Source organism: Lepisosteus oculatus, chromosome 1 (genome assembly GCF_040954835.1).
Source record: "Lepisosteus oculatus isolate fLepOcu1 chromosome 1, fLepOcu1.hap2, whole genome shotgun sequence".
Classification (NCBI taxonomy): domain Eukaryota; kingdom Metazoa; phylum Chordata; class Actinopteri; order Semionotiformes; family Lepisosteidae; genus Lepisosteus; species Lepisosteus oculatus.
The window spans coordinates 65,400,638-65,415,147 of record NC_090696.1 but is presented as its reverse complement, the minus strand read 5'-3'; the positions used below and the strand labels follow the sequence as shown (position 1 = coordinate 65,415,147).

Sequence of the window (14,510 nt, the reverse complement as noted above, 5' to 3'; positions counted from 1 at the left end):
TCTGATTTTGACTTTCAGCACATTACATGTTCCTTCATTTTATATGGTTAGTGACAAGGTTTTAGCTTTGATTGTATTACAAAGTCCCGCTTGTGTCTTTGGGTGTGTAGCAGCAAGGTGGCTCTGACCTAGGCTATGTCAGTTGATTAATTAGAGCAGAACCAGTCAATCTGTGTAGGAAAAAATGCAAAGGGGCCACCTCACTAAAACAGTGTTAGCCCTGTGCTCACTAAAGCCAAACCTTTCATAGCTCTTCAAATCAGAACGAAACCTAAACGGCTAATGGAGTGTTGATGCAATTATTTTACCGATTGAAAACATCTAGAAAATACGCAACATAGGTTTGTACAATAACAATTTCTATGTCCATAATAGCCTTATCAGAAGTGGCTTTAAAGGATTGAGTCCAGTAATTCAGGTGAAGGGCTTGTTAACATTAGATATCAAGATTAGGGATTGACCCTCTATGGGTAACCACTTACTGTATGCTCTGTTTTTAGGCTGAGTTAGTAAGCCACTTAAATCAATTGCTGCTGTTAATTTTATTATTAGTAGTATTACAAATATCTATAATAAATACCATTTGGTGATTAAATGTAATGTTTTAAGAGGCGAAAATGTTGTAAAAAGAGTAATAGCAATATTTGTTTCATCGTGACAATCCTACTAATCCATAATGTTGGTTATTCTGTTTTTTATGTTTATCCTCCTGAGGTTTTGTGGCTAACAGTATTTCCCTACCAAGCACCTCTCCCTCAAAACTTTTTTTCCCATGAAGAGCACTGAGTAATTTCCAAAAATTTAAGCAAGTATCTCGGACTGTATGTTGTGAAACTAGGAGAACATAGGTTATTAGGTGTCCCTTTCATCCCAGGACAAAGAAGGTGACAGACCAAATCCATTATATTCTCTCAGCTTTGTAGGACATGAAGACATCATTAAAAAAAAAGTTACAGGCAGCAGACTTATCACCACAAACAAATGTGCTTCCTTCTGTCTGACACTGTAAATTAGTGATGCTGTGTTTCTTAATACTGTAGGTAACCGTGGATCATCTACTGTATGAGATACTAAGTATTGTATTGTTAAAAATGAACAATTGGGTGTTAAATGAAAGAAGGCCTCAGAATCAAGAAAAAAAGAAGTACAAGAATTGCCATAATTTAGGAATTACAGCATAATGGCTTCTGTATAAAGACTATTTTAGACGACACACACAGAAAGGAGTTCAGCACAGAGCAGGAAGCTAGGCAATTTGTTGTCAATCATATAGTCTTTCAGCAGTAGAATATGAAACATCGGTCTGCATTGCTTTTGTTCCTCATCCTTTGTTACTGTATGTTTCTTCAGACTACACTCCCTATTCATGAAGAGCAATTTCTTTTAGAACTGGTTGCTTATTTTTCCCCCACATTGTCTGTGCTACCCCTCACTGGTGTCCAAAACAGCATTTTATAGTCCTTACAACTGCTCCTAATCATCTTTATAGCATTGCGCAGGGAGGAATTGAAAGGGTGGGTGACTGGCCTCTATGAATTCCCTTAAAGAGGTTATATAAAACAAATCTACTGCATATTCATCTGGGTTAAAAGCAAATAAGTACCAAGGTTTCAGTGCTTCACAAAACACTAACTTTGTGTACGCCCTAAATTGTTCTAAATATAAGAAAATGAAAAGGTTTTACAATAGTATACCAGTGATTTCAGTGTATTTCTTCTTTATGCCTGGATCAGGTAATGAGCCAACTATAACTAAACTTTCTGAAGGGAAGGGTTATTTATTTAGCCAAGGCTCTCTCAGCTCTCTTCCACTTTGTTGAGCACTGCAGGCTTTTAATGAAGCACTGCTCCTCCATACAGAGCTAACCCACCAGTATGGTGTTGCAGAGCTTTTACAGCATGACTAGCTTGATGAGTAAGTTAGGCTGGCAGAGATTGTCAGCTCTTCCTGATTCCCCCCATGCAGGGCAGGAGTTGGTAGCTGTGGTGTGGCATTTAAAAAGAGTTATTGATTCCGATATTGAATTTGGTATAAAATAGAAGAAAAAGGTCAAAGACTACAGCACAGACTTGTCGACATGCTGCTGTTCTTTGTTGGCCTCACTTATCTTTTCATACAGTTACGGAAAGAACTTATTCTCCATCCCCATGAGGGCCACCGGTTTACATATTCCCATTCCCAGAAGACAAGGACTTTTATGTCCCCGCCATTGTCAGTTTTGAATTTTGTTTTCAGTGGCAGAAAGTCAAAACGCAATTTCAGCCTGGCCCTCAACTATGGATCCATTGTGTATGCTCTAATGCGGTGATAACTGACTGAATGGGAGCGGTAGTGCTGTTTTGTCCTGCTATGGAGACAGAAGCAGACTGTCAGAACTTTCTTGATAAGCCACAGTGTGCCACATAAACCTGGCGCCACAGAACAAATAGAGGATTGTTTGCACGACAAGAAAGGTTGTGATATTTTATATCCAATATGATACAGCAAGTGAAGAGCTAAGGGAATGTCAAAGATCATAATTGACTTTTATATCTCAAGTACACAGCCAGCCCTTTTTCACAAATGGAAGATTTCCATCTTTAGCTTCGGGCAATTTGGCATTAGTGGCGCATTACTTGTCTTCATTTAAAAACACCTTGACACAAGGGCTTACTCCTTTTCCTTCTTTTCTGTTGTTGCTATCGTTGACAACTGCTATTATTCATTTAGTTGTCTGCATCAGAAAAATATTTTTGAGTAAATCCTAATTTAATTGCATAATAGTTGTGAAAACAAAAGAAGCTAACTTCTATGCACTCTTCTGTGTGGAGTGAAGCCAATGCATAAATCGACAGATTATAGTGTGAGTATGGGTAGCTACATTTATTTCAGTTCTTAAAATAAATCTCACAGGAAATGCAATGCTTGCATACAATGGTGGATTTTCTAGCTACACTAAAACATCCTCATTCTTAGAAGGCACCTACAGTAAACCTACTATACGTGTATTTTCCGTAATAGTTTTTATATAGAGTAAATGAAACAGTCATGGTCTTCATTTCCTCCTGGCCTTTACCAATTTTAGCCTCCTATAATAAGCCACATGTATGAACTGGCTTTATCACTCTGTTCTCTTCCCCACTGAAAAGTAATGTGTGGTAAGTGTACTGGTACACTTTGGCTGACATTGGATCATCCTGGTGAATGCTTAACAGAGGTGGTGTTTACCTTTAGAGTGCTTTGAGTGAAATGTCCACAAGCACTATATACTGTACAAGTACAGGTATGTATTATTTATTATTATTCATTTAATAGTAAGAATGTGAACGTGTGCAACTTTTTGTTTCTAATTGAAACAGAGGATCTGTTATTTTCACCTTTGTGTAACTACTGTAAATTAAATTGATGTCAATTACTTAAAGTGATTTTATGGAAGAGGGCACTAAGAAGTTCATTGTCCTCGTAATATGATGTGTTCATATTAAATTTTGAATTTAAAATGAAGACATCTGCATTAGTGTTTGAGACCCAGCAGCTGTGCAGATCTCAGTGGTATCAGAGTTCAGTGTTATAGACAAGCCTTCCTATTGTTATGTCACAAATGTCAACTCCTGTAGTGGCGTATAGAGAGACACTGCACACACTTTTGTTAATGGACCATATTGTGGGGGAAGAACAGTAAATCTAAACCTTAAAATAACAGATTCCTGTGAAATATAATAAGCCATTAACTATCCTGGGATACTGGTATTTATGAAAGGCTGTACAATAATATTTTCTGTAATAAACCAAGATATATTCCCTGATGACTTTTGAGTGGTACAAAAAGAAAATAGTCTATCCCTCTCCCCTTTTTATTTGACCACTGACTGCTGTTTGCAACGCATGTCATGACATTAGGCTTAAGTGTACGTCCAATCTCAGTTTACAAATGTTTTATCATTTTATCCTCATTCTCCATGGTGGGGTGTAACTTTACCATGATCTGTGGTGCTACATTTAGCAAGTCCTGGTAAGATTTCCAAGGTCTTGTGGAAAATTCCAGTCATGCTCATAACAATGGTCCGAGGACTCTTTCTTGTAGCTTGAGGATGACAAAAGCCGTTTGCTGAGGTAACTAGATATTTTCTGTCATTCTTCAGTGTATAGAGTTGTTTGAAGCTGCTTTCATTTTTCTAATGTTTCAGATCTTCAATTTGGACAGAGCTGTTTAACTTTTATTGCTATTATAAACGATGTGTTCCAAGTATACTGCCAAATTTAGAAGAAATCAATACAAGGCCGCATGCAGCGCTTGTTTTGCTGATTATCCTTACCTTATACAGTTTTCTGGGTGTTTATCTCACTTTTCTAGATGTATATACAATAGATCACAAAAGTACTTCCCACTGGGAATGCATACAGAGTGCTTTCCTTGTCATTGGTCGTGCTGAGCACACACCACTTTAAGATCACTTGGGAAAAAAAATACAATACAGCCCTTTCTGCAAAGCTAAAGAAAGACTTCCAAAAAAGGAAGGCTTTAAGCTGAACCACTTACTGTATCTGCACCGTAACATATGAAGTGCCTCACTGTACTGTATGTATACCATCAGAGCTTTATACAGTTATCCAATAGAGCCCTTTTCAGGAATGTTGGGCATGTGCCAGACTTTATATTAAAGATAATACTATACTAGCTGTTATGCTTTTCACACCAGTGGCAAAAATAGACAATGTATTATGTGGATTTATCCAGACCATATGTCTTTCTTCCAAAAATACTTCTCCTTTTCATCTTTACATACTGTAATATGCAGTATTAGGCAAGCGTAAGATAGCATTTAATTTTATGAAAAAGTTTGTTTGCTGAACTACTTGTGCTGGGAAAGCTACTTAATTTAGTGAACTGTTAAATATTACGATGATCTTTTTATATGTCTCCAGCTAACAACAGATTTCTTGAATTAGTTTTAGATCCATGTTATTAAAGCAAAAAATAAATAAATATGGTGATCTATCTAGATCTAGATGTGCTCTGTATGGGCATTGAATGGTATTTGCTTTGTTGAAATACTGCAGTATAATATTCTGAAGATTCCATCAAATACCGTAAAGACTCAGAACACTATGTTACCCAACTGGAGAGGTACAGTATTTTAAATGTTTTACAAAACGTGTGTTGGATTGTAAGCAGAAAGCAAGTATTAAACAGACCAATATGTTCATCTTGAACGATTACTTTCTTACAGGACGAGGACAGGGAAATACCCTCTATATATTATAATACTGGTATTAGTCTGAAGATTACTTAAGCATTTGCAAGGTTCCACTAGTTATACTTCGAGTGCTTTAAGATGGAGAAACAGCAAGGTGCATCTGAGAGATTGCTGGTTACAAAATGTCAAAATGATTGGATAATGTCTGAATTGTCCATTGTGCTAGAAACATTTATGTACCTGGTTTGTATTTTATTCTATTGTAAAATTCTACTGTAAGTTCACCATGACAGCTTGTAATGGGAATATTACCTTGACATGCCTCGCACAATAGAAAATGCTTATGCATGGGATGCTCAATGTGGGATATTCTATGACTCCCAAAAACACCAGTATTAATCAGCATTTATGCAAAACAATATACTGTAGAAGCATACACACACAGGGAAGTTGAAAACCCAAAAGGTAAATACTGTACATATAATTTTTACTCGAAATTTGGATTAGGTCTCTCTGTAACATTTTCTGTGAACACAGCAGATCAGTGCTTTTGACCCATTCACAGTTAAAAAACTGAAAGTTTATTTACATTTTTATTGAGTATAACACTGGTTGAAAATTAATGTTTTAGTACAAGAATATGTGGGCCTGTGCATTCAGTCACACTATCACTGAGACCCATTCTAGTATTCAACTAGACTATTGTACAAGTTAATAGTTATCCTCAAACATAACAGGAAATTGTCACATTTCCCCATGAAAACTAAACCCCATAATATTTAACCATGTAAACAGCAGAATACTGTTGAGTTACTACATTTAATACGGTTTGAGTTTTCAGGTTATCCACAACTTTGAACTTAAATAACAGGGGAAAAATCATTTACATAAGAAACCACAGTTCTTACAGATTTGTTTTAGACTGATTTCAACAGCTTTGTACCACACTTTTTACTTTGCACCAGCATGAAAATGTTTTAGAATATATACAAAATTTTAGAAATGTTTATATAAGTGAATAGAATGAGGTTTTATACACACATGCAGAACCTGGCCAAATTAAAATGAGCACCCCTGTACAACCCCCAGTCTTGCACAGAGCAGATGCAAACACTGTAATGTCTATCAGTGTGACCCTGTACCCCCTGCAGGGCCTGACACAGATGCTAAAAGAGTTAAGAATTATATAACTGACATGACATGACTGAAATTGTGTAGTAAAACTGAACAAATCCACAATGTTTTAGGGGATGCTCATTTTAATATAGCAGGGCCCGGTACATATATTTACAATCCTACACATGAGTAACTTGAAAATAATTCAAGCCATTCATCAGTATAATAAAAAGCACCAAACAAAATACATAGAAATTAACTCAATGCTTTTCATAATGGCAGTATTGCTACAGTACTGTACGTTCTTGGCTGATTCATAGAAATACTACATTAATGAAACAGTGCTTAATAACCTACTCAAATGATTATACTGCTGTTCCCAGCTCTACAGAAGCATGGTAAACCTGTCTGAGAAGACCAGCACATTTTAATTACATTTTTATAAAAACTGATGTCTATTAAATAACTGTCACTAGTTCCATGTCAAATTATTCTTTTTCTTCAAACCACTGTTTTTCTCCTTCGTATGAAAACAAAAGATAAATGTATTGTCTTGATTTTTAATCCAAATTTCTTTTAAGTGGTAAAGGCTATATGATTGACACGAATAAATATGAAACATTAAAATACATCTAGAATACAGATTTTTCACCCTTTTTCCATCTAAATTCACAGGCAGTGCCTTTATACTTCTGCTGTAAAAAATGATCAGTGAGTTCAGAGACAGGAACATTTGAAAAAAAATTTAAAACACCTGATAAATTTGCCTCCTCAATGTAATCTAACATACGAGCTTGACCCTCTACCTGCATACGAAAGCTAACGTTTTTTGGCTTTCCTTTAAATAACATCTTCTTATCAAATATTCTGCATTCAGCTTCAAAGTGTGTGCCGTTTCTTTATTTTTAGAATAGTTTTAATGAACATAAAATAAATCCAAAAATATAACCTTGATGTGTATACTGTATGTTGAAAATGTCTTAATGCTTTCTTGAATACTATTACTAGCCCATGCATGATGAAAATGTACTGCAAATGCTTGCTAAGCTTGCTCTGACAGGTGATTATTCCAAAAGACAAATCTGTGAAAACTAACAACAGGCTGTTTTTTTGCTGATTTTATGTGATTGATGTGGCACTGCCTGCTGCGATTCAGTTGCAGTTGTTCGATCGCAAATAGTGCCTTTCCCTATACAGCCCTTGGCCACAAAGAAGCCTACAGTCTCACTTTCAAGGGCAGGACGTCACTTCTGTAACACTTTCTGTCTCACCGAATATTTACAGCATCTTATTCAGAGGTATGCTATATATAAACGATCAAAGGCAGAAAAGAAAAATGTATTTTATATTTCAGTCAGACAATGTAAACAAAATCACATTTTAATCTCGGTTTTGTTTTTTGCCTCCTGTCACACATATTATTAAACAAAGACTGTATGCATGTGCTTAAACAACTGGTGTGACGGACGTGGACGATTACAGTTCATGTGCTCCAGATCATAGTTCGAAAGATAAACCTCCTTGCACTGAAATTTCCAATATGATTCATTGACTTTTCCAATACGGTCCTCTACTCATTACGTCTTCTGTTAGTGAACAAGATCTCCAACATCTTTAGCTCCCACACATTCCCCAGATTTAAATTAGCTCTCCTAATTTCACTTTGGGCAGCAAAAACTCCTCTTTAAATTCTTCACATGGCTTTCTCCAAACTGTTTCTCTCCATTCTGAACTATACTAAATACAGTATACATCTGGTAATTATTACAATTTAGTGCTGTCTGAATTCTGAGGGTATTTTTTTGGCAAAAACTAATTGTTTGGCTATGCAGATCAGTAGCCATACTAGTAGCCCAGTAACTTACTTCCCCGTTTCATACTTTGTGCCAACATTTTACTACCATATTTCTCACTTAGGTTCTGCACAGCATCTGAAGCACAAGCTTATTGTTGGAGTACATCTAGGATTAAATTAGTTAAATACATGTATTGTATAGAAAATGGTGATTTTTTTTACTGGTGGCATGAATACCATATGTTCTAATACAAAAATATTGCTTTTTAACATGTTTAAATATGGTAAAAGACTGTTAAAAATGGAAATTAATTGGATGACTCCTGTAGATGTTACAGTATATAAACAATATCCATCCACCCTGAAAAAGAATTCCTACCAACTCAATAGCTGCATATTTAGAGCAAATCATTTACTTGAAGTTGTGAAGTTAGTCAATACTATTTAATGTCAACTGGTCAGCACAGAGAAGCTTATTTTAAAAAAAGTCAATTTCAAAAATGTCAACACAGTTGTAATAGGAATTATTCCCAGAATGAAGAGTGTGGCACACAATAATAATTTTTAGATATGAATAAGACATAATTCTTTAAAACAAACAAATGGCAGGACAGAATCCACTTTTAGAGGTAAAGATAAATACAATTTCACTAGGATTCATAAGATGAAAATAGGTTCACATTGTGATTAACACTCATGCCAGCATTCCTCTGCTTTAGTGGAGCATGCACAGAATATACACAAAGAGAACAAGAAAAGGAGAGAAAATGAATTGAGAAGTCCATTATTCTGACTGTTTTTCTCTAATCTTTCTCAATTTGAGACACACTTCTTTGGAATTGCTCTGTTCAGGCTTCTTGTCCCGTGAATCATATACTCCAAGTAGTTGAGGAGCAGTGTCCATTCCAGTTTTTTTTGTCATCACGTTAAAGTCTTCTCAGATTGTGCTCTTCCGTGCAGGAACCTCTTCTGAGACTAACATCATCCACGCTGATCTCTCCAATCCTACCTCTCCCACGCTCTCCTTTCAAGATGACCTGAGAACAAAAGCAATAGAAAAGAGGCTTACTCCTACAAGCAAAAGTTGTTACACTTTTGTTTTTTTACAATAAAGGTAATATGTCAGGAAACTACTTGATGTAAGATAAAGCCATTTAGTGTTGGAGTACAGGAAGGTGATTTCATACACTGTACACCACCACGATAACTTTTAAAGGCTTTAGCTATAAGCAGAAATTTGATCTATTTTTTTAACAAATTAAGACAGCTATTCTTCCTCAAACAATTTTGTGGAAAAGAAACATTCATTTACCTCAACCAGTATTATCTCTAATATTTCAGTTGTTTGGTAAAATTCAAGTAATGTGTATGAGGGGATAGCATCCTTGATACTTTGACTTTAACCCGCCCAGCTGAGGGAATAGATACTGCTGATTGGGAAGGATTAAACAGTATAAAACATATACAAGCCTGGGACACACGTGCGGTGGGTTGGACCTTTGACCAGAAACAGAGAGAAAAAAGTGCGAATGAGGGAGAGTGGACCGAGCAGCATTACGAGACAGAGAGAATGGATGGGAAAAGTGGGGACAAAACGTCCGCAGTTGTTCGGCGATTGTGGAAGGCTTGACGATATCGGAAGAACTGAAAAAAAAGCACAGATGCCATGGTGATAGCACAGCCTCTTGCTTTCAGTGGAGGGTGGAGGGATGAGGTTGATAACCCAGAAGAGGCGAGACATTGACTCTGGTCCTCATTTGAAGGAGATGGACGCAATGAAGATAAGGTCCCACCAATGCAGACATTAATCTGCAACAAAACTTAAAGAAGAATGCCGGATGCTGGAAAAGATCATTGCAGCACTATGTTTAGCCAGGAAGTTTTTATACAGTATGTATGGAAGAGGAGCTGAATTTGACTTCCACCTAAGCCTCTGTTAAAGAACAGAGGGGTTGTGATGAATGCAGACTCCCGGGCCACAGACCATAGTCCTGAGCCAGAATATCATCTACTTTAGGAGTGTGCGTTTCAGTGATCTGTCACTGTTGGCTTGTGGAACCCCTGCGGGCTCCTAAGATGTACCGGTGGTCCCTTTTGAGAAGTCTGCTCAGTCCCAAAAAACAGTCCTTCACAGAGGTATTAGTTCCCAAAAAGGTCTTCAGCATCTCTTTTCATGTGGAACAACTCCTCAGTCATCTAGCCAGCAGCCATATCACCCTGCAACTCACAACTAGCAACCCATTGAAGCTAAGCAGGTGTGAGCCTGGTCAGTACCTGGATGAGAGACTAAGGAAAAACTAAGGTTGCTGCTGGAAGAGGTGTTAGTGGGGCCAGCAGGGGGCGCTCACCCTGCGGTCCATGTGGGTCCTAATGCCCCAGTATAGTGACGGGGACACTGTACTGTAAACAGGCGCTGTCCTTCAGATGAGACGTAAAACTGAGGTCCTGACTCTCTGTGGTCATTAAAATCCCAGGGTGGAGGGAAGTCCCCATTTCCTGTAAAGCGCTTTGAGTGGAGTGTCCAGAAAAGCGCTATATAAGTATAAGCAATTAATATTATTATCTAGTCCACTGAGAGAGCTGGAACAGACACATTCTTGACGACCTCACGAATTCTCCACTTCTCTTCTTTCTTACAAAACATAACTCTTTTCCCTGGAAACCCTGCTCTCCCATCCATGGCCACTCTTCCCTTTCCCAGGAAGGAACCTGTCCCATAACTACTCTAGGACCTCCCGGCACACTCAATGAGGCTCACACTTCCACAGCCAGTCTTTCCTACTCTGGAAGATACATGTTACCTGTCTCATCCAAGACCTACTAGTGTCCCTTACCCTCTGGCACACAGTTCTCAAATATAAACACTACTAGTTTACTAAACTTTAAAGACTACAGAGAATTCAAACTGAACCAGGAATACACTACACACTATATAGATTATTAGATTATTTCTGTGAATCCATCTTTCTTTACTAAATTCACCCATAAAAAAAATCCTTGCAAGTCTTCATTAGGTCTTTCTAACTTTGCAAACCTTAACTGGACCTAGGACTGCCGGCTGTCTCCTGGTGTTAAAGCACAGGAGTTCCACACTCCTGTACTATCTGAACTCTCTGCAATTCAGCATACAACTAACATACTCTCCCTCCCTGGAGTGCAAGAGGGTAGCCGCAGCTCCCTACGCCTGATTGCTGTTATAGAGTCATTCAAGGATGTCCAATTTACTGCAGAGAAGGAGAAGGCTTTAACTGAGCCTCAGCTGGCTCCATCACAGGGGTGTTAACCATGGTGTCCTGGTCAAATTTCCTGCTGGCCTTCACAAATCATGGCCTTCTAATAACCCCATCTAAACTGGCTTCAATACTCTGTTCTCCTCTCCACTGATTACTGATGTGTGGTGGTGCTGCTGTTGCATCATCCAGGTAGGGCTGCACATTGTTGGTGGAGGAGAGGAGTCTGCATTGGTCATATAGCGCTTTGAGTGGAGTGTCCAGAAAAGCACTATATACAGTAAGTGTAAGGAATTATTATTAATACCATAAAATCGCCATCCCTCTTTGTAGAAAACAGAAAGCTCTGTCAATTCCCATGCAGTATTCTCAGTTTGGGCTACTCACGCTGTCCAGTCCTGATGCCCACAGTGTGATCTGGGTCTGCCTCCAGCCATGACCTCCAGTCCTGCTCCACACTGCCGGACTCTGCTGTCTTCCTTTCTTCACATACACCTGCAGATTGCCCACATGGTGCCCAGACAGCTTGTGTCTGAAGGTCAGGCACAGGTTACCCGTGTTCCAGGGCTCCTTCAGGGGAATCACCAGCCTGGCCACTCTTCCTCCTCGTTTATCACCAACCTCAGGAATTGTCAGGTACTTTCCACCTGAACACACAAGACCATTGTCATTTTCTGAAGTCACAAAACAACAAGTACTCTAATTTAATCTCTTAGCTTGTCAATGTTACCCTTGAACGGTCTTGGAGCAAGCAGGTCATTTTCATATAGGTAATAAGATACAGCAACAAAATTGCTAGAATCCTGTTGATACTGTTCATACTATTTTTCTCATTTTAACTTGAAAATATACCCTTAATTCGAGAGACTATTGAAAGAGTTTTGTTAACTTCCTATGAATAATACCTCTTGTCATGCAAGTTCAATTGGTAAAATACCATCAGGCCCTGGTCTTCAGTGCCTCTAATATTTGTAACATTTCTGCATATGAACTTATAACAGTACTCTCTGTAACATATTTGAGTAGCTGCAAGTGAAACACACAATCAAATCTAATTTTTGGTCCCTAAACTGACTCTGATTCCATTAATTGTTATGTTATATGCTTTAAGTTGCAAAGGAAGAGCTTTCACCCTTTGATACTCCACCTTCCCTATGTACATGGTTGGGTAAAAGTTTATACTGTATGTCCTGGCTGCTGCTGTACTGCAATTTCCCTCATGAGATTAATAAAGTACCTCTGTCTGTTTGTCAGTCTAATCTGAATGGATTCCACTCTTATAGGAAAATAGCTTTGACGTGTTACTATTTATTATGTGCTGGTTCCATTATTTGCCTTACCCTGCTCTATTTCACTTAAATTCTCATTTTTTCACAGTGTACTTTGACCACTGTTTGCTAATTCCTTTTCTAAATATTTTCAATACTTTCAATCTTCATTTCATAATCTGCTTTTTTAAATTGTTAACATTTGTTTTGGACTTTACCTGTACAGATTTGACTGTTTTTCAACATAGAAACAGACTAATGTAGAGATTTGCTTTAGTATGTGTTCTGCCAAATGAAGTAAGGAAGAAATTGTTAGAAATGTGTACCATTACATTTCTAGTACTGGATTGGTGTTCTCCTCAAAAATGAAGTTGATGCGAGACATAGTATGACCACATGTTGTAACTCCCTTATATAAGGATTCAGGAGTTTCTCACAATTTTCAATATCTTTTCTGATATGAACAAAATGAAAGATCTGAAACTGTGTACAGTATAACCTATTGTCCCAGATTCCCCTTTTGGACAGCCTGAACTTGTTTGCCTTTTCCACGCCCCCCGAACACTGGAGCCCCTCTGTCTGTCAACCTGTCCTGATCCTCTTCCGTCTCCTCCCCTGATGTCCTTTTCCACTTACTTCAGGATTATACCGTCTGCATAGGGTCCTGAACTACGCTTCGCGGGAGCCTGGATTGGCTCCCGTTACAAACTGTATACTTGATTATGACATGAGGAACAGACTAGATGGTAGGATCCTGACATACTGGATTTGTCAAAAACCTATCATACAGTTTTCTACGAATGCATTTGGCCACTTGGAATGGCAATTGGAACGACAACAGGATCCCTTTCAAAATGGTCAAAAATCAGCTTTTTCATTAAAAAAATATCCACCACGTGACAATTAAATTTCAGGTGTGTTTAATATGTATAAATTGCATGTGTTAGGACATAGCTACAATAGAAAAATGCAAGCTTGTGACAGAAAGGAACAAGATCCTAGGCAAACTGTAATCTAGGAATAAATTGCTAATTGGTTGGCAACCAAATAAGATCTTGCACTTGTCCTTCTGCTCAAATGTGAAATGAATTTGTAACTCCATAATGAGTGCTGAAAGCATAATGGTTACTATGAAATTAAAACAGGAAGCCTTACATGCTCCAATAAATGATTACCTTGATTACCTTGTCTGGGAGCTCTGATATTTCCTAATAGTCACAAAGCACAGATTTTGTAAGAGTCATGGTCACAGTGGAACTCTCTGGACACCACATGTGCTCTCTGAAAAAATGCCCTTTTCTGTGACCTTCTTTTCTAATGACCAAAAGCAGAACTGCATCATATAGTAGCTCTTATTGTGCTTTAATTACTCATTGGTATGTGACTGCTAGCCTTTGAAGCATTACAAGATTTTAATTATCTTAAAGCAATGGCTGACATGCATGTACAATAATGCAGAAAGTGGAAACTAAAAAAAACTGATTGGGTTATTGGCAAGGAATGTTCCAATAAGCTGAGAAATGTCCTTCTAGACTAGAAAACCAGAATAAGTAGTAATAAATTTTGTTTTTTACCAGAAGAATCCACAGTTGTTTCCCAGTGCAGGTCTCCTTCTCTATCCCTGATCCACCCACATAGACCATTGTCAAAATTACAGCTTTGAAGAGCAACATCTAGAAAAAAAACAACAGAATATGGTTTCAGAAACTAGCCTGGGCTACAAGCAAGAACAATGCTTGAAAATAATTCCCAGGACGCTAGAAGCCTACACGCTAGTTCCGCTCACAAAAGACAGCTCAACAAGAAGATATAAGCAATTTTTGGGAAACTCTTGCTGTGGGATAGTTTTTGAGCATGAGAACACAGGTTTTGTGGTGGTTCATGTGAACCCGAATTGGGAGGATCGACATTAATTTTAACTTCC

General features: G+C 37.9%; 1 protein-coding gene across 4 annotated transcripts in view; it reads right to left on the bottom strand.

Moving 5' to 3' along the window:
* Window positions 1-5,735: 5,735 nt before the first annotated feature.
* Window positions 5,736-14,510, bottom strand: part of npnta (nephronectin a) — a 58,553-nt gene continuing 49,778 nt past the window's right edge. For all 4 annotated transcript variants that reach the window (XM_015345832.2, XM_006630012.3, XM_015345833.2 and 1 more), the window contains 3 exons: window positions 14,161-14,259; window positions 11,706-11,965; window positions 5,736-9,125 (listed from right to left, as the gene is read on the bottom strand). In XM_015345832.2, the coding sequence (XP_015201318.1) occupies window positions 9,015-9,125; window positions 11,706-11,965; window positions 14,161-14,259 (470 nt within the window). In that variant the 3' untranslated portion in view covers window positions 5,736-9,014. The remainder of the gene's footprint in view (window positions 9,126-11,705; window positions 11,966-14,160; window positions 14,260-14,510) is intronic.